The 21065-nt window shown below is 41.4% G+C and overlaps 2 protein-coding genes across 4 annotated transcripts; both read left to right on the top strand.

The window, feature by feature from the left end:
• Window positions 1-345: 345 nt before the first annotated feature.
• Window positions 346-7929, top strand: LOC111949116 (oocyte zinc finger protein XlCOF6-like). 2 transcript variants are annotated; one of them, XM_023965668.1, is made up of 5 exons: window positions 346-752; window positions 928-1182; window positions 2873-3076; window positions 3895-4158; window positions 4243-5327. In XM_023965668.1, exons 2-5 carry the CDS (start codon window positions 1104-1106, stop codon window positions 4245-4247), a joined length of 552 nt encoding a protein of 183 aa, XP_023821436.1. In that variant the 5' UTR covers window positions 346-752; window positions 928-1103; the 3' UTR covers window positions 4248-5327. The 2 variants fall into 2 exon arrangements, with proteins under 2 accessions (XP_023821436.1, XP_023821435.1); XM_023965667.1 differs by lacking the exon at window positions 346-752 and having other exon boundaries at window positions 1058-1182; window positions 5181-7929.
• Window positions 7930-8791: 862 nt separating this feature from the next.
• LOC101156382 (zinc finger protein 2 homolog) lies at window positions 8792-20796 on the top strand. 2 transcript variants are annotated; one of them, XM_023965647.1, is made up of 7 exons: window positions 8795-9666; window positions 11133-11213; window positions 11319-11499; window positions 12356-12583; window positions 15041-15280; window positions 18548-18787; window positions 19630-20796. In XM_023965647.1, the coding sequence occupies exons 1-7, from the start codon at window positions 9436-9438 to the stop codon at window positions 20784-20786; spliced, it is 2358 nt and encodes a 785-aa protein (XP_023821415.1). In that variant the 5' UTR covers window positions 8795-9435; the 3' UTR covers window positions 20787-20796. The 2 variants fall into 2 exon arrangements, with proteins under 2 accessions (XP_023821416.1, XP_023821415.1); XM_023965648.1 differs by lacking the exon at window positions 18548-18787 and having other exon boundaries at window positions 8792-9666.
• The last annotated feature ends 269 nt before the right edge of the window (window positions 20797-21065 follow it).

The following is a 21065-nucleotide window of genomic DNA, read 5'->3' as shown; positions in this document are numbered from 1 at the left end:
GTACCTGATAAGGTGGATTTTGAATACAACTAGAAAACGTTCTCTGTCTAAAAACAAATGCAAGGAAAAGAAAAGGGACAAGTTCATGGATTCCTGCTGGCGTTTCCTCCATTTGATGCTTTCCCCTTCAAGTGGGGCAAAATAACTTGACAAATATTGAATGAAATCGTTGGTAAAATGAATCATTACACCCCTAGTAATTATACAACATTTGTGTAGGGATAAGTTGCAGGAATAAAATAATTGTATCTAAGTTTTGAGCACAGCAATTTTTTGAAGAGGAAAAAAAGCTTATATTTTCACATGAAAAAAAAGTTTTACCTTTTAGTTGCTTTAAAAAGTAATATGAACTGGTTCAAATAACTTGAAAATACGAAAATAGTTTAAGAGATCATGATCTAAAGGCCCTCCGTAGAACAAGAACAGGAGTAGGAGTAAAGCACAAAGTGACAAAACCATTAGTCCGTAAAAGAAAATTCAATCAATTAGTCAGTCAACCAGCAAAACCGCGGGTTTGTTTTATTTACACTCCGTGTCGCTAGAGGGCAGTGTAAAAGACCGTGTCTGCTAAAGTCGGAGTTTCCGGTTCCATAGTATTGAAGGAATGCCGTTGTTAGCTCTAGCGTCTCAGTCAAAAGTATCCCCGTAAATTTCGCGTTAGCCAATTTTAAGTTGATTAAACTGACGACAGACGTCACAAAACGAAAACGTATTTACACAGTCGAAATATAACTTCAAATGTCCAATAAAAGGTAACGAAATGCTCTGTGTTTGACTAGCAGTCTGTCTTGACTTGACTTAATGAATGCAGCAACAACAACAGTGCACGAATAGTCATAGAGTTCGATTTAAACCCTGCGCTAATAGTTACTATTTATTTAAGAAATTAACTACCACAAGTGTCATTTGTGTTTTTTTTACCTTCAGATGTTACAGCAACGTGGTTGTGAGAGTGAGAGGAACTCCAGTCTGGACCGAGCGGAATTAGATCCTCAACGAATGAAAGGGGAACTCACTGTACAGCAATCAGGAGGGAGAGCAGCTGCTCACCGGTACAGTTTTAGTCTTAATGTGAAGAAACTCTGAAAACCTGTGGAAATATCATGTCTGTGTTCAAAGAAGAGTCGGATGAGGACTGCAGTCTGCAGAACACCATCAGGATTCCTGGAACACAAAGAAAAGGTACATAAACCTCTGTCTAAAAATCATTTTTTCCCTCAAGTTTAGGAAAAATTAGGACACTCACTTTATCATTTCTGTGTTGGAGTTAAAGAACAACTTAAACATGTATTTGTGGGCCATGTTCTCTTTGCCCAAGAATGACAAATGTCATTTTAATTTCGTAATCATTAGCAAATTCTTTTAATTAAAATGACTTACAAGTGAGATTCATTATGACCAGAAAGTAAATCGGCAACAGCCTTGTGATCCAAAAGAGGATCAGGTTGCTATTGATGGAGGACTGAAGGATGAAGGAAGAAATGTCCAGATCAGAGCAGAGGAATGACTGAGGATTTTTCTTTTTTAACAACCGATGAGCAGACAGACAGGAGCTGAAGGCCTCTTGTGTTGTTGGATTTATTCTACTGTTGCATCAGGGGGGTCTGGATCTTCCAACACACTACTGTAGCTGTGAATTTAAATAAAAACGCCTTTTGTTATTTAGGCTAATACTGATGACTGTATGATTTATCCAGGATGTTATTGTGCGACAGGTGTTCTCCACCAACAAGTACAGAGAACTTATGAAGAAGACATTCCTCACCCGCTTGTTTCTGCTGACAGAAGAACTTCATTAATCATCTCCTATTTATTTTTAAAATAGCTTTGTTTATTTATCTTCTTACTTTTACTTAAGTTTGAGCATTTCCCATGAGTGTTGAACCACTCTCACCACCCAGTGATGACATCTATAGAGAATGTTCTTCACCTGGCGGTTGCTGCTGCTGTTTCATGTCATTTCTGAAGTTTTTCCTCTGAATTTGGCACCACCTTTTCTCCTGCCGTACTGCTTCCTAATCCCACCTTTCACTCATGTCTTTCTGAAATTGGAGCCATTGTTGTAGTGAGCCAGGCACCGGCTCTATATCTGCTGGTACTGAATCCCCCTTCAGACGAATGTTTAGGGACCCACTTCCAGCTGAACCCTCCTCCTGCTAACCCTCAGCCGGCTCTGATTGGTCACCGAGCCTCAAATCAGGTTCTTACCGTTTCCACCTTCAGACATGGATCCCACCTCTGACACAAAAATGTTGGGTTGCTTTGTGAAGAACCCCCCAGCCTGGATGAAACACACAAGGGTTGAAGATGACCAATAAAAGACTGGCTGACTTAATGAATGATGTATTGAAAAAGATGATTGAATGATGATGCAGGCCTTTGTTTATGAATGGGGGCTTTTGAAAGCAATGACATTTCTAGATGTGATTTTGAAATATGTCTTTTTCATTTAATTTGAAATGCCACATAAATTTTAATATTCTTTTCTGGATCTTATGCGTTTTCTTTCTTTTTTTATATTTAGCTTTTCACAGTAAATTTGTTTATATTACCACAAGCATGTTTGTAATATAATACATTTTCCACAATCATTTGGTCAAAGAATTAAAACTGACAGAAAAGTGGAAGTTGAGATTTGGATCGAAATGTGCACAAATGAAGGAGAAATTCACGATATGAGAAAGATAAGATGATAAAGATCTCACACACCTGAAGACAGAGGTTGGTCTGAACACCAACAGAATACATTTGTTCATGTGAAATGTCACTGCAGCTAGAGATCTCTTAAAGAAACGTCAAAAACTTTAGAATGTGTGTTTTTCTTCAACATGGTAACTTTAATGTTATGTGTTGTTTTTTCTTCTGTTTGGAGTTCAGAACAAATGGAAGCTCTTTAACGAGATGAACACCAATCTGGACCCAGCAGAACCAGAACCTCAACAGATGAAAGAGGAACCAGAAGAGCTGTGCTGTAATGAGGCGGGAGAACAGGAGGAGTTCAAATCTGAGTTGTTTGATCGTCAGCATCACCTGGGGAGCATCATTATGAATCCCGTTAGAAAGGTGCAAACAACAGGTATGTAAACTTGAACTGTTCTTGTAAGTGTGGCTCATTCTAATTTCTGAAAGGGACACTTAAGCTGTAGAGTCGAAGCTTATAGTTGACGCGTCTTTCTTAAATGAGCTTCCACAGTCCTATATCTTTGTATTCAAATGTTTACTTTCCAAGTGGATTGGAAAGTAATTTATTGGTACGAAACATATTAACATATTATAAGAACGTTAAAGTACGGTCCAAAAACTAGTGCGCTCTCTTAGCTCTAAGGCTTCACTAAAACAAACAAGAACAATGCGCATCTACTACGTCGTACATCTCAGCCAATAGAACTGCTGGGCTACTAAGTTGACCAATTCTACAAATCCAGTACAAACGTCGTAGAATGTGTAAATGGCTCTAACTTTTCTGAAAAATGATGTTTTATGATTATAAAACAAATGGTAAGTGACGTGTTCTTATATAGTGCTTTTTTACTGCTAAAGAGCTTTGTGGTCAGTCCCTTTAAGCCATTCACACTCACTCACTCACTCACTCACTCACTCACTCACTCACTCACTCACTCACTCACACACACACACACACTGATGGTGGCTGCTGTTTACCTGCTCCAGGCCACCAGGAGCAATCTGGTAAAGCAGGAGAAGCAGTTCAAAGCAGCTTTTACTGTTATTGATTTAAATTGTTTTTATTTAAATGTTTATAGTAAAACCCTTTCTAAAAAAATTACTTGCCTCTGCGTACAACTACTGTACAAATAAATTCGCCATACTGAAACAAAATTGTTTCTTAGCAACTTAAAATTGGGGCAAATCATTTCTTTGTGTTTTTTCCTCCAGGTGTTCAACACCAACATGTCTGTGAGGATGACGAGGAATGGCAGCTATATAAGCAGGAGCGACACTCCAGTCTGGACCAAGCAGAACCAGAACTTTCACAGATCAAAGAGGAACCAGAGGAACTCTGCAGTAACCAGGAGGGAGAGCAGCTGCTCCTGAATCAGGAGACTGATGTGAAGATGGAGTTCAAGTCTGATTTGTTGGATCATCAGCATCACCAGAGGACAATGATCAGGATTCCTGTAGTAAATCTGCAAAGCATAGGTAGGTCAACTGTAACTGTTCTGATGAATAATGTTTTTTATTTTAAAAATTGTAGTATATTGTATAGCACCTTTCTACCTTCAGAGTAGCCAAAGACTCTCTCACACTGACGGTGGCTGCTGTGTAGCTACACAACCAGGCCACTGGGAGGAACGTGGTAAATCAGGAGAAGCAGGTCAAAGTTCATCATGTCTGTAGGAGCAAACATGAGTCTGAAAGTTGCTACGGCTTGATTACAGAAAAGTAAGTTTTCATATGAACATATAAGTGGGAACACAGTTAAAACTTTTTTCAAAAATGGTAAGACATTAGGCCCAGATGGGCAACCAGTAAAGTTTTACAAAACAATTTCCTCTAAATTTTCCCCTTTTTAATGTAAACTTTTTGAGGAAATCCACACGGTTAAAAAATTTCAGCAAACTAGGAACCAGGCAATTATTACTGTTCTTCCCAAAAAAGGAAAAGGCTCTTCGCTTTGAATCGGTAATTCCTAAAATAATAAATCCAGATCGATCAGGCTTTATACCCGGTAGCTCTTCTTTAGCGGTGTAGCTTTCCGCGGGATCCGGTGTCAGACTGTGGATAAAGTGAACAAAACAATGGAGCTCAGAGAAGCGAGTCTGTCTGTGTTTGGCAGCTGTTTGCTCTACATCTCCCATGATGCATTGGGTAAAGTGAAAGCGTCTCAGCGTACAATGAGTCTTCCTTGTTAAAAGTCTTCAAACAGTTTTTAAATCTTCCAACTTAACTTTTATTACATCTTTTAGAAAAAACAGCTGCAACTTCCATCTTTTTCTGCCACAATTATCACAAAACTGCATATGAGATTGTGGAGGAGCTGTAGATCAGTACAGACTAGGAGTTACTCCTTTATTTTATTTTTTGGATGCTGGTGTGCCGCGGGATTTTTGTCAAGGTTAAAGTGTGCCGTGGCTCAGAAAAGGTTGAAAAACACTGGAATATATAATTATACTGATTGTCCCTGTTAATACTAGTTTTCTCCTGCATCTTTGTTCCTGCAGACCCATCAGAGAAAAACATCTGTAAGGTGGAGACTGATGATGAGCAGCTTCTCTGGAAGCAGGAGAGGAGCTCCAGTCTGGATGAAGAGGATCCAGAGCTTCCACTGATCAAAGAGGAGTGGGAGGAGGTCTGCATCGGTGAGGAAGGAGAGGAGCTGGAACTGAAGGAGGAAAATGATGATTTCATGGTCACTGAGGATGATCAGGAAAACATGGACTCCAAACCAGAACCAATTGAGAACCTAGTTCTGGAAGCAAACACCCAGTTCAGAAACATTGATGCTGTGACTGTCCAGCTGGACTCTCCTTCACACGGGACTTCACATTCCTGTGACACATGTGGAAAGGTTTATACTAGACGTAGTAATTTGAAGACTCACATGAGAATACACACTGGTGAAAGGCCTTATTCTTGCAAAGTATGTGAAAAGAGTTTTGTTCAAAGTACTGCCTTAAATGTCCACATGAGAACTCACACAGGTGAGAGGCCTTTTACCTGTAAAGTATGTGAAAAAAGCTTCATTACTAATAGTGACTTAAAAGTTCATCTCAGAACTCACACAGGTGAAAGGCCTTTTACTTGTGAAGTATGTGGGAAAAGTTTCACTCAAAGCAGTGACCTAAAAGTTCACATGAGGACACACACAGGTGAGAAGCCTTATTCTTGTAAAGTATGTGGCAAAAGCTTCAGTCAAAGTTGTAAATTAAAAACCCACATGAGAACACACACCGGTGAGAGGCCCTATTCTTGTGAAGTATGTGGAAAAGGTTTCCCCTCAATTAGTGAATTAAAAATCCACATGAGAACTCACACAGGTGAGAAGCCTTTTACCTGTAAAATATGTGAAAAGCTTTTCAGTACAAGTAGTGACTTAAAAATCCACACAAGAACTCACACAGGCGAGAAGCCTTTTTCCTGTGAAATTTGTAAGAAAGCTTTCATCCAGGCAAGAAGTTTGACCGATCACATGAGAACTCACACCGGTGAAAAACCTTTTATTTGTAGAGTATGTCAAAAACGGTTTATGCATAGAGCTGCCTTAAATGTCCACTTGAGAACTCACACAGGTGAAAGGCCTTTTACCTGTGAAGTATGTCAAAAAAGTTTCATCTCAACCAGCGACTTAAAGTCTCACATGAGAACTCACACAGGTGAAAGGCCCTTTCTTTGTACAGTCTGTGAAAAAACGTTTATTAAAAGTAGTCATTTAAAAGTCCACATAAGAACTCATACAGGTGAGAGGCCTTTTTGCTGTGAAGTTTGTGTAAAAAGTTTCCCAACACGTAGTGAATTAAAAGTCCACATGAGAACTCACACAGGTGAAAAGCTTTTCACCTAGAAGTATGTGAAAAAGGATTAAATTAAAGTAGTACAGGGAAAAGCCAACGAACTCTCATAAGTTAGACCTTATTTGGAAAGTAAAGTATGTTTCACTGCAAGTAGTGACTCCAATATCCACTACTGAACCCAAACAGTTGACTCTACTTGTAAAGTCTGTTAAAAAGTTACAGTAAAGAAAAGATATTCAATTTAAAACCAAAGTAAAAACCCAGCTGAAAGGCCTGTTACATGTAAATAAGTTTCATTGCAAGCCCTGACTTTAATGTCTTCGTGAGCACTCACACAGGTCAAAGAAGTCATTTTTTTTTTGTCTTTTTCATTAAATCTTTAAATTACACTGCCCAGACAATTCTTTGTTGTGAATTTTGTGGAATATTTTTCAATAAAAAGTTTTTTTGTGGATCAATGATTTTATATATTGAAAAAATATGTTTATTTTATCAGAGTTTTATATATACCTGTAAGCAAAATTTCAAAACAGCATTATCTTTTTTTGTAAAGTAAAAACAAATAAAACAAATGGTTTTTTTTATGTAAAAGATACATTTATCAGGATTCACAAAGATAGAAGACCAGTTTCTCACATGAAGATTTTGAATAATAAATTACCTTTTCATTCAATTGTGTGAGATATTGCATTACGCTATGACAATCATTTTTTCTTAATGTGTATGTAAAAAGTTGCAAATGTGTATTTAAATCATATATTAAACAAAACTATAATAAACTGCTGAAAACGCTTGAAAATGTTCTGTAAACAGGCATTTGACTTGGAACTTGGATCGTTGTGATTTACTGTTTGTGGAGTTTTGTTTTTTTACCTAAAGAGAAAAATACGTCAAGAAGACAGTGTTGCCCTTTTGTGTGGCAATCTGGCTCCGTTCTGGGATGTCCCCTTGAGTCTGTGACTGTGGTGAGTGAAAAGGAGGATATATCAAAAACTGAAATCCAACATGGACAATCCTCATCATCGTTTTCATGAGAAAAGGAACTAGACAATGCTAGAATATCCACAAAAATCAGCATATTATAAATTACATTTACCCCCTTTAAGCATAAGACTAATAGATTTTCATTGACTTTTCATAGAGTATGGTTGGGGATTCCGTACCAGATGAGTGTCTTTGTTTAATTACAAAGTGATTTATGATCCTAGCAGTGTAAGAATGGTCTACAGTTGTCCTTCCATAAATGTTGTATTACTGAACAATCCTTGAATCCCTCCTTTCAGTTTGACAGCAAAGGAGCTGTATAAGGTCTATCTTCAAAGGCAGATAAGATTGAGAAAATGGGCGCACAAACGTGGTTGAAGAACAGATACTGCAGCAGGACCTTAAGGTGGAACTGTATGTAAATATTCATTTGTTACATGTAAAATATATTAAATCTTTTTTTAATTTCAGGAAATCAATAAATGACTCAGTGTTTATTGTGTTTTGACATCAAGTTTCTTACGATTATCCCATCTCTATGGTCCATATTATTAAAAGGGGACTCCTCTGTGGCATTTTCATTGGGGTTGGTTCTCTCCTGTTAAGGTTGTATGGTTAGAACTACACAGGTCATGATGATTTCACAGGCAAATTACAGGACCAGGCCACTTAAAGAAGGTGCACTGACCGCCAAGCAAAGTTAGTACATAACAAACATCTTAGGAAAGTTTCTTTGCACCAAAAAGACAAATTAAGGAAGAATAGAATAAATCTGCGTTGAACAAACAACACCAGGAGATAAACTTGAAATATGGATTAATTGCAACAGTTGTTTCTACTACCTAGCCCTCTGTAATATTAAATTCTAGATTGCAAAATGTATTTTCATATTCCAAGCCTGAATTGCATATAACTTTGAATTATGACTCAAAATAAATTTTCATACTGATATTTGATTGTTTTTACACTCCGTGACGCTAGAGGGCGACGTAATTTTTATCATGTCTGGAAAAAGGCAGCAGTATCCGGTTTTAGCTTTGCTGTCATTTGATTTGTAATGTTGGCTGTCACTGTTTGATAAGATTTCTACAGTTTGGGGATATTTATCCATGAAATGACTAGGCTGATGGCAGTCTTCACAAAACAAAAACTGCACAGTAACAAAAATGTCTGATCAATTTGAATAAAACGTGATGTTTGACCACAGCTGTCTTACAGTTAAGCTATAAACTAAGCACTGAAAGAGTTTGTAGTTCTTTTGATTGAGAACTGAAGAAATGAACGGATACGTGCAAAGTAATGACCGATTTGTCCATGATGATCTGTCATTGTGTGATAAGTTGGTGGTGAAAAAAACAACAACGCCAAGAACATCCACGTTATCAACAGATTGTGGGCAGGGGAAATGATCAGAAACTCAAGGATGTGTTAGCAGATTGAGGTTTGTTCAGATTGTCAGATAAGAGGGCTTTGCAATCCACAGGGAATCAGGACAGCAGTTTGTTCAGCTCTTCACACAAGTTACCCAGCTCTAGTAGCCGATAGATCACTCTCACAGACTAACTGATGCATATACTCTAATTACATGCTGGAATATAATAGTGTTGACTGCTGCCGAAGCTTAAAACAAGTCGGTTTTGTTGACAGTTTGACAGATAAGACAATATATAACCATGTGAGCAGAAACTGAAAGTTGGTTTTCCTCAGGGTAAGGTTTCCATCAGAATGCTGCAGAAAACTCCATCTGACGTTTTCCATAAAATCCTTAAATATTCAGAAGGCTCTCTTAGCTGCAGCTATACACAAATTCGGCGAAACCCGGAAGTAAAGTAGTGGCGCCATTACTGCGGTGCTCTGCTGCTAAGGAAGTAGCAGAAAAGTAGCTTGTTGTTGGTCCCGCAGCGGCTGTTGCAGACGTTCGCTGCAAGTTTACAAGCGAGCTTAGATGCAAAAAGTTTGTCCATTTTTTTTTTTTTGAACGATGCCGGGGAGAACATGTTGTGTTTTCGGCTGCTTTAACAGCAGTGCAAAAATACAGGCCTGGAATAAGACTGTTTGTGAAATTCACAAACCTTTGCTGCACCTAGACTGCCCGTGTTTACGGCCTTATGGATTACACAGATTTCCTGGTCGAGCGGAGGACCAAGATGTGCGTCAAAAGTGGATGAAATACATAAACCGAAATGGCTTCACAGCAAACAAGAATACTGTGGTACGTTTGGCTTTGATTGTTCGATCTGTTAATGCCACATGTTGCACACAGAGGGTGTAATATAACATAACAGCTAAGATGACCGCGGTCAAGTGAGCCGACATCTGTGGAAGTGCGGTCACGCTAGCCGTCACTGACTTTTCCCATGCGCGTTTACATCATAGTTTACGGTGCACACCGCCAGCTAGCTGAAAAGACGGTATAAAGCACTAATATCACCCATGTCACAATTAATCATTATCAAATAACATGTACTGTGCTCAGGAATTAATGAGAGATATTGCAGCTCTATATTGTCATTTGATGTACAGATTTATTCATTTATATTGCATGTCTGACCATTCTATAATGAACTACCAAGAATAATGGGTTTGTTTGAAATGTTTGCAATCAGACAGATTCTAAAAGTGAGTTTGAACACTAACAAGAGTGTTTTGTGTGTTGTTGAGCATGGCATGGCATGGAATGAAAAAGTAATAAAGATTCTCCACGGAAAATGCCACATCTGGTCCAGTCATGTCAATTCATTCTAAAGTGGCTTCTGTCTAAGATTACACAAAACTTTCAATGGAATATTGTTAAGTGAAACCTTTGTGTAATCTTTTAATAAACTGGCATTTTAGGTGGTTTCCATGTTACACTGACTATGAATGAGGAGGCCTGAATGAGACTATAATGACAATATCTCTAATTTTATACAGCAAATCTTCTACAAACTTGCTGTGATATTTGTGAACATCATTAACAACAATATTCCATTGAAAGTTTTATTTGAAAGTTATTTGATAATGATTAACTGTGACATGGGTGATATTAGCGCTGTATACTGTCTTTTCTGCTCACTGGCGGTGTGCACCGTAAACTATGATGTAAACGCGCATGCAAAAAGTCAGTGACGGCTAGCTAGTCGGTGTCGGCTCACTTGACCGCGGTCTAAGATGCTAACATTATTAGCCACAGGCGAAAACACAGCTGAAGCTTTCATGTCGTAGTGTTTCCAAGTGAAAATATGATTTTACAAGACTAAAGCTCTGTTTTTAGTGCTTTGTATGATCTGTAATTAAGTTACTGTAGTTTATTTCTGTGCATTGGCTTAACTGTTTGTCCTCGTTGCTTTTCTTTGGGTAAAAAAACATCTGCTATGGCTGGTTAAATGTACTCAACCAATTGGTTTTTTGATTATTTTGTGATTGGTGTTATGAAATAATTAAACTAGTATGTCAAATAGACAAATCTTCATTCTTGCACAAATAATAAATCCACATAGTACTTCAATTACAACAGGAGACTAAAAAGGATGGGGATTAACAACAATTTTGGCCCCTTAAACCACAAAAAAGAACAATATTATCTGTAAAACCCCTCCAGGGATTAATAAATAGGATGGTAAAATGGAATTGTGCATGTGCAAAGTATTTCAGAAGTATTTACAACAACCAATGTATGTATATTTATGTTTCACTAAGGTGTGTGGGATACATTTTCCTGACGGACAACCCACAAGAGAAAATCCATATCCTGTGTTGTTCATGGGCTATGATTGTCATGTAAGTAGGTCTCTTAGCAGAGCCATATTATTGCATCACATTGTTAGTTTAAATATGCTTCATTCTCATGTTTTACTAATGCACAGCTCTTTTTTTTTTCTTTAGGTAACTCCAGCTAGACCTCCACCCAGAAAAAGATGTCTTCAGCCACTACACCTGAACTCAGCTATTGAACCAATGGAAACAGATGTGGATGTTGGAAATTTGGAAAATTTGCCTCTGCAAACACCTGATGTTGGAATCCAGTGGCCAGATCACATGGACCACAACTACAGTTTCAGCAGCGGTAACAAGCCGATGAAGGACTGTGCCATTCAGACTGATCCAACGCCATCAGTGTCAGCGAAAAATTTAAATAACAAAGACTTTATATTTCATACAGGTTTATGTGCTGACAGTTTCTGGCTACTTTTGCGAGCCGTTCTGACTTTTTGCTCACAACCACTTAATACCAAATTGGCTGTCCATGAACAATTTTTGCTTGTTTTAATGAGACTCCGTTTGGGTTTATTGTTCACTGACTTGGGTAAACGATTTGGAGTGAGTAGAACCACTGCATCTGAAATATTTACATTTTGGAGACCAATCCTTGCAAGGTTTATGAGGGAAAAGGTGATTGTTTGGTTGCCCAGGGATACGCTGAACAGAATCAGGCCCAAGACATTTAACAAAAATGATAAAATAATAAAATTATCCTGGATACCTGTAAAAACATTTATTTTACTACAACTAGACGTGTTTTAGATGTTTGCAAGCTAATGAACATATTAGCAACACAGCTAGTAATGATAGCGTTCGGTTTTATTGCTGTCATCAATGAATACGCGCCTTAATACATTATCTTGTCATTAAATTACCTGCATCGGTTAATTTTGGCCACTGCCTGACGTCATCTACCCAATCTTCCCTTTCCTTTGCCATTGTTTATCTACCTGTCACCTGTGATATTCGCGTTAGAAATGCTTTCATTGAAAATCCAATAGAGGGCAGCGGTAAGTCACAGTCCACAGCCACGCAGTAATGGCGATAGCCAATATGGCGGCGCCCGTAGATTTCGCGGCGGATTTGTGTGTAGAAGTTTTGAAGACTTGAGGATGAAAGTTGGCTAATAACTTTGTTTTCTGGTTTTTGTTTGTAAGTAGTTCAGAACAAATGGCAGCTTTGTAACCTAGAGATGAACTCCAGTCTGGACCAAGCAGAACCAGAATCCCAGATCCAAGAGACACCAGAAGAACTGTGCAGTAATCGGGAGGGAGAACAGCTGATCCTGAACCAGGACCCGCATGTGAAGCTGGAGATTGAGTCGGATTTGTTGGATCATCGGCTGGGGAACATCATCAGGATTCCTGTAATAAAGCTGCAAAGAATAGGTATGTAAACGTTAACTTTTCTGACAAAGACTGTTTTTTTGTTTATTATTATGAAACACAGTGCAGTGGTCAGCACTCTTTCCTCACAACAAGAAGGCCCCTGGTTCAAGTCCCAGGTGGGGGACCTGAAACAGAACATGTATGGGGGACCTTTCCGTGTGGAGTTTGCATGTTCTCCCCGTGCATGTGTGGTTTTTCTCCGGGGTCTCCGGCTTCCTCCCACCGGCCAAAAACATGCGTCATAGAATATTTGGTCTCCCCCCAACTTCAGACACGCCAAGTGCACTGAAGCGGGCCATTGCATTTGCCACCTTGTTAGCACGCAGGCTGATCCTGCTGAACTGGAACTCCCCCCGTCCCCCTTCGCATGTCCGCTGGGTCCGCGAGGTGCTTTATAATCTCAAACTTGAGAGGCTTAGGTACTCACTTCAAGGCTCACTCAGGGTGTTTCATGAGACCTGGAGCCCTTTCCTACAATATATGGACTCCTTGACATTTCCTCACAATCTGGAGGCTGACTGAGCACCAGTGCAACGAACAGCCACTGCTGTTACTCTGGTTTTCTCACTTATTACTACTTATTTAATTACCCTTTTTATTATTTATTTATTTATTTATTTCTCCTCTTCTTTTTGAACCTATTTCTTATCTTTAAATGCCCAAGTGGTTTGTGTTTTTTTATTTTTCTTATTTATTTTTTTCTGTGTTTGACTTGGCCTCTTAGGGGTTGTTGAAGGGGGTGGGTGGGTTGGGGGGTGGGACGGGTTGACATTCGAGTGTTTATTTTTACAGATTGCCTTTTTTTTAAATTTCATTATACACTCTGTATGTGTGTTTAATACAAAAAATGTTCAATAAATAAAGTTATAAAAAAAAAAACATGCTTCATAGGTTCATTGGTTCATCTAAATTGCCCATAGGTGTGATTGTGGCCCTGCGACAAGGATGCCTTTGCCCACAGTGGCTGGGATAGGCTCCGGCAGCCCCGCGACCCCGAAAGGGAACAAACGGAAACGAAGATGAATGAATTAATAAAACAAATAGTGAGAGGCACAGAGCTTTTTAACAGTTTTTAATGGCAAAGAGCTTCATGGTCACAGTCCCATCCAGCCATTCACACACACTCACTCACTGATGGTGGCTGCTGTTTACCAACATTAATCAGGCCGCCGGGAGCAAAGTGGTAAGTGCTACGGTCAAAACCGCAACTGCCACCGCACAATGAGGAGCCATCGGCGGAATCTTCAAGTTCAGCTGCTGCTGGCCGATTTCATTTTTTTTTTTGTTGAAAATCATTGGTCACTGGGTGGTAGCAGCCAGATTGCTGGCCTAGATCATGCCTAAATGTTTCCACACAGCAGCCGTCCATATCAAGTGCCACCAGCCAGCAGCGGCCCGGTAACCTGGGCCAATGTTCACTGCGCGATTGCTCAATCTTGCACTGCTGCACATTCTCAGTGCACAAGAAAATCAAGAAAATATGTGCAGCTCACAAAACAAAATTACATACTACTTACATACACAATTATAATATTTACATCAAAAGTGCCCACGCTGCTTCCGTGTGGTTTCTAACAGTTTTTATAACAGGTGGCAGTGAGAAGGCAGAATGGGAGAAGGGGGGGGCTGGAGGGTAGCGGCCTGAAATCATCTGATCATCGGTCAATTTGGGGGACCTTGGAGACCCTCCCATCAGTCAGTTATTGCGCTGCTGCCTTCCTGCCACTGCACGACCTCCATATGTGCCTGGGCGGCCACTGACCGATGACAAAAAACTGAACAGTTGCTGCTCAGTTTTACCTTTCTTTTAAAACCGACTGCCACAGTTAAAATTTAATGAGAGATTGCTACCTTTAATTCTGACTAAAAAGAGTTATAGATGAATGAGTGCAAACTTTTAATTAATATTGCATAAAGATGTTGACAATATTTATGATGTCACAGTCTTTGGAACTACTGTAAGAAATGAATTCTTCCCTGTATCACTGCAGCCATTTGTCAAAATCAGGAAAGTTCATTTTATTACTCAATAATATACACTGAGGACTCTAGCTTGACAGAAAAAACAAATATGAAGATATTTCTACAAATTTACAAAGATTTGCAGATCTGCATTTTACAAAGAAAGAGAAACTATAAAGTCATATAATTCCTAAAGGAGGCTTTTACTCAATACTAGGAAAAGGGTCTGAATACTTTAGTGATGCTTTCTTTTTCCTTCCAGTTTTTCTTTTTTGTAAATTGCAGAGATTTCTACGCCTGTTTTTTCTGTTGTGCTCAGTGTCCATTATTGAGAAAGTTTTTGGCCGCACAGATATAAAGAGGGACTAAAAGAGTGAAATACTTTCCGTAACCACTGTAATTACACTGATTCCTGTTTTCTGTCTGTTAGGGAGTCTTTATATCTAATGTTTCAGATGATTTTACTAGTTTCCTCCTGAATCTTTGTTCCTGCAGACCTCTCAGAGAAAAACATCTGTAAGGAGGAGACTGATGATGAGCAGCTTCTCTGGAAGCAGGAGAGGAGCTCCAGTCTGGATGAAGAGGAACCAGAGCTTCCACTGATCAAAGAGGAGCAGAGGGAGGAGGAACAATTCATCAGTGAGGAAGGAGAGGAGCTGGAACTGAAGGAGGAGACTGATGCTGTCATGGTCACTGAGGATGATCAGGAAAACATGGACTTCAAACCAGAACCAAGTGAGAACCCAGTTCTGGAAGCAAACACTCAGATCAGAAACAGTGATGCTGTGATTGTCCAGCTGGACTCTCCTTCAGATGAGAGCTCAAATTCTTGTGTAAAATGTGTAAAGGTATTTTTGCCCGATTGGGGTAGTTTAATGATGAAAACACACACAGTTGAAAATCCTTTTCCTTGTGCAGTATTTGAGAAACTTTTTACTATAAGTAGTGCCTTAAAAACCCACATAGGAACTCACACAGGCAAAAGGCCCTTTCCTTGTAAAGTGTGTGACAAAGGTATTGACATAAAAGCTCATAGGAGAACTCACACAGGTGACAAGCCTGTAAGAAAGCTTTCATCCAGGCAAGAAATTGGAAACATCCCATGAGAACTCGCATAACTTAAAGATAGGCCTTATACTTGTAAAGTATTTGAAAGTCACTTTACTGTAAGTATTCAGAAGAAGTTCTGGTTCAAGTCCTGGCTAGAATGTAAAGGTTTTCTCCAGGCCTAACTGTAAATACTACTTCCTTTTTTTTTTTTTTTTTTTTTTTTTTTAAACTTGTCCTGTCCAACAGCTGGGCAGAGAGACGAGAGCTGAGGGCCTCTTGTGTTGGACATATTTTGCTTTAACAAGAGGGGTTATTAATCTTCTGACAAACCAAAGGTATGTCTGAATAAACCCCTTTTGTAATTGAGGCCAAACTTTATTAATTTCAATCATGTCTGAAAATCTTTGGTGTTGGACCGGACGGAAAAGGAAAGAGGGGAAGAAGAGAGAGGGACGCTAGAGAGAGGGGGGGGTAGGGGGTGATAATAGGAGGGGAAGGGGGATAAGACCATGAAGCAGCATAAAGCAGCAAGTTTACTGGTTGTTAATCATTATGGTAAGGTTCAAATGCAGTACAAAAAGGGCGGGGCCTGTTCACACACACTCAAATGTTATAAACACACCTGCTAGCTGCAAAAATGTCCACCTTTCGACATGTACACAAAACAGATAGTGTTCACACGCATACTTATGCCTGATAACCAACTAGTGTGAAATATTTCAGTCATTCAGTCATGCAAGCTATTAGTGCAAAGGTGAGCTAACACCAGTGCTCAGGTGAGGTTTTATGTTCTTCTAAAATGGATGGTGGAACGTGAAAAGAAGGAGGGAGAGTGCCCAGCCATCCCCACCCCAAGACCCCCACCGCAGCAGCAGCGGCAGCCGGAATCCCCCCAACGCCACACGGGAACCGGCAGGGAACAACCGCCGCCCAGGCGACAAAGCCCGCCACCCAGGCCAGGGCCAGCAGGGCCGCCGCAAGGCCCCAGAGCCAGAGGCCAGGGAAGCACGGAGGGAAAGAGAGCGCCGCCCCAGCCCAACCAGGAGAGCAGCCCCCCCCGCCGCGCCGGGAGAACCCAACGCAGAGCCCCACCGGAGAAGGACGCCCACAGCCCCAAACGAGCACCCCACCACCACCCAGGAGTTCCGGGCATCCCCCCGCCCCAACCCCAGGTACGAGCCAGGACCCCCCAAGGGAGACCCGCCCCGCACTCCAGGCAACCATCCGCCCGGCCCACGGTTGGTCCAGGGAGGAGCGAGGCAGGGGGCCCGCCGCCCCCGCCCAGGAGGGGGGAACCCCGGGGAAAAAAAGAGGGCCCACAAGGGGTGTTATAAATATGGCCCGACCAGGCTCGGCCACAGTTGGAAATTTGGCGGGGCCCAGCACTCAGGAGCAAGGACCAGAACCCACCCCCCAGGGACCAGACACCCCCGGCTCAGATGTAATGTGAACTCCCCCACCGCGCGGAGAGAGCACCGCCGGGCCCAGGAAGCCGGCACCCCGGGGACACGGCCGCCGTTGCAAAGGGGGGCCCGCACCCCCCACCAGGGAAGAGGCAGGGGACAGATGGACCCAGGTCCCACCTTCCTTGCAAATTGTGTGTGCGTGTATGTGTGTTTGAGATGGTGTGTGTGTGCATGTGTGTGTGTTTATGTTGGGATGTATATATTGAGGGGGGAGGGGTGTGTGTACTAAGGGGGGTGCAGTTAAAATTGGCGGGTAGGGCACTAAGGGGACATCTCCTGATTACTCACAGTGACGTCCCCTCACCCTCCCCACCAAGGGGCCCTAAATGTCTAAGGTGCGGTTAAAATTGGCGGGTAGGGTGCTAGGAGGACATCCGCTGCTTGCTGGCAGTGATGTCCAAGCACCCCCCCTACCAAGGGCCCTACATGTCTAAGGTGCAAATAAAACCGAAAGAGGGGGTCCCACTCCATACGGCAACCATAGGAGGGGGGCCACTGCCTAGTAAACCCCCCCCCCAAGGCTCATCGCAGGCTAAGCCCCCCACCCCCTCACCCTATTATGAGGTTATATGAGGAAGGGGGTAAGTTGGGGACAGCTGATAGACTGTCCCCCGGTGGTCAAACAGCTGTCCCCCGCCCCCCCCCCCCAGCAAGGGGGCCAGGCCCACCCAGCCCAGGGGCCCCACCCCCGGAGGCGCCGACACCCCAGGCCCAGCACCACCCCCCCCACACAGAGAGAGAGGAGCCAGAAAGCGCCGCCCCCCCCCCGGAGCAAGCCCAGGCCCCCACCCCCAAACGCCGGCCCTAGAAGAGCTCTGGTCAGGCCTCGACGGGACCGAGGCAGCCAACCGGCCGGGGAAACCGCCGATGGCCTCAGCGGAGACCCCGACCCGTCAACCCCCCCTGCCCCGTACCAATAGTGGACCCCCCCCCCTCCCCCAGAATGCCCCCCCACAGGTCAGGGCCGACAAGACCCCCACCCCCACCCCCCCCAGACCCCGCAGCCATGTATCACTGCGGCCATTTGTCAAAATCAGGAAAGTTCATTTTATTACTCAATAATATACACTGAGGACTCTAGCTTGACAGAAAAAACAAATATGAAGATATTTCTACAAATTTTCAAAGATTTGCAGATCTGCATTTTACAAAGAAAGAGAAACTATAAAGTCATATAATTCCTAAAGGAGGCTTTTACTCAATACTAGGAAAAGGGTCTGAATACTTTAGTGATGCTTTCTTTTTCCTTCCAGTTTTTCTTTTTTGTAAATTGCAGAGATTTCTACGCCTGTTTTTTCTGTTGTGCTCAGTGTCCATTATTGAGAAAGTTTTTGGCCGCACAGATATAAAGAGGGACTAAAAGAGTGAAATACTTTCCGTAACCACTGTAATTACACTGATTCCTGTTTTCTGTCTGTTAGGGAGTCTTTATATCTAATGTTTCAGATGATTTTACTAGTTTCCTCCTGAATCTTTGTTCCTGCAGACCTCTCAGAGAAAAACATCTGTAAGGAGGAGACTGATGATGAGCAGCTTCTCTGGAAGCAGGAGAGGAGCTCCAGTCTGGATGAGGAGAAACCAGAGCTTCCACTGATCAAAGAGGAGCAGAAGGAGGAGGAACAATTCATCAGTGAGGAAGGAGAGGAGCTGGAACTGAAGGAGGAGACTGATGCTGTCATGGTCACTGAGGATTATCAGGAAAACATGGACTCCAAACCAGAACCAAGTGAGAACCCAGTTCTGGAAGCAAACACTCAGATCAGAAACAGCGATGCTGTGATTGTCCAGCTGGACTCTCCTTCAGATGAGAGCTCAAATTCTTGTGTAAAATGTGTAAAGGTATTTTTGCCCGATTGGGGTAGTTTAATGATGAAAACACACACAGTTGAAAATCCTTTTCCTTGTGCAGTATTTAAGAAAATTTTTACTATAAGTAGTGCCTTAAAAACCCACATAGGAACTCACACAGGCAAAAGGCCCTTTCCTTGTAAAGTGTGTGACAAAGGTATTGACATAAAAGCTCATAGGAGAACTCACACAGGTGACAAGCCTGTAAGAAAGCTTTCATCCAGGCAAGAAATTGGAAACATCCCATGAGAACTCGCATAACTTAAAGATAGGCCTTATACTTGTAAAGTATTTGAAAGTCACTTTACTGTAAGTATTCAGAAGAAGTTCTGGTTCAAGTCCTGGCTAGAATGTAAAGGTTTTCTCCAGGCCTAACTGCAAATACTACTTCCTGCTTGGACAACAGACTCTTCTTTGACTTAAAGCCTACAAGGCTAATTCCACTGCCTTCTTCATGTTTGAGTGTAAATGGATAGAAAACATTCTGTGGAACAACAGTCTGGTTTATGCTTAAAGCAGCTAGTTTTTCTTTTCCGTGTCACATTATGTTTTAATTACAGTTAGAGCAGCTGTTATGAAATAAAAATGTGGATAATATGAATAAGTGCTGTGATTATGGAATTACTCTGATTAATCTTTTATGTCTGTTAGGGAACAGATTCCTTTTATCTATTGTTTTAGATGATTTTACTAGTTTGCTCCTGAACTTTGTTCCTGCAGACCTCTCAGAGAAAAACATCTTTAAGGAGGAGACTGATGATGAGCAGCTTCTCTGGAAACAGGAGAGGAGCTCCAGTCCGGATGAAGACAAACCAGAGCTTCCACTGATCAAAGAGGAGGAGGAGGAACAATTCATCAGTGAGGAAGCAGATCAGCTTGAAATGAAGGAGGAAAATGATGCTTTCATGGTCACTGAGGATGATCAGGAAAACATGGACTCCAAGCTAGAACCAAGTGAGAGCCCAGTTCTGAAAGCTAACCCTCATATCCAGTGCAGTGATTCTGTGACTGTTCAGCTGGACTGTCCTTCACATAAGAGCTTATTTTGGTGTGGACCCTGTGGGAAAGTTTTTACACGACGTTCTAATTTGAAGACTCACATGAGAATACACACAGGTGACAGGCCCTTTACATGTAAAGTATGTGAAAAACAATTTACTAAAAGTAGCATCTTAAATGTCCACATGAGAACTCACACTGGTGAGAAGGCTGTTTCTTGTGATGTATGTGGAAAAGGTTTCATGCAAAGTGCAAACTTACAAGTCCACATGAGAACTCACACAGGGGAAAGACCCTTTACATGTAAAGTATGTGAAAAAAGTTTTACTAAAAGCAGCATCTTAAATGTCCACATGAGGACTCACACGGGTGAGAAGCCCTTTTCATGTGAGTTCTGTGGACAAAGTTTCACTACAAGGAGTGTCTTAAAAGTTCACATCAAAACTCACACAGGTGAAACGCCTTTTTCATGTCAAATCTGTACCAAGATTTTCACATACGCAAGGAATTTAACCTATCACATGAGAACTCACACAGGTGAAAGGCCTTTTCTTTGTCAAGTATGTGAAAAAGGTTTCATTACAAGTAGTCACTTAAAAGTCCACATGAGAATTCACACAGGTGAGAGACCTTTCAACTGTGAAGTATGTGAAAAAGGTTTTACTAAAAGTAGCGACTTAAAAGCTCACATGAGAACTCACACGGGTGAGAGGCCTGTTTCCTGTGAAGTATGTGGAAGATGTTTCTCTACAAGGAGCGTCTTAAAAGCCCATATGAGAACTCACACAGGTGAGAAGCCTTTTTTATGTGAAATTTGTAAGAAAGCTTTTAAACATGCAAGGAGTTTGAAACATCACATGAGAACTCACATCACTTAAAGACCTTTTACTTTTAAAGTGTATCAAAGAAGTTTCGCTAATCAGAAGAAGCCCTGGTTTGAATCCCAGCTGGGTTTTCTGCTGGCCTAACTACAACCTGACCCTTGTGATATCCTACAGGGTCCAGATGACCCCACCCTGATATTGATGTGGTCTACCTACCATGATAAAGGTGGATAAAGGTGGAAAGATTTCATGTAATCCATGGACACCAGTGAAGATCACAAATCATTGAAGAAAAAAGGTTCAGAGCACTGTCTGGTGGGGTCTACAAGGGTT

This window comes from Oryzias latipes, chromosome 17 (assembly GCF_002234675.1).
Source record: "Oryzias latipes chromosome 17, ASM223467v1".
Classification (NCBI taxonomy): Eukaryota; Metazoa; Chordata; class Actinopteri; order Beloniformes; family Adrianichthyidae; genus Oryzias; species Oryzias latipes.
This window is presented reverse-complemented; position numbering and strand designations above follow the sequence as displayed.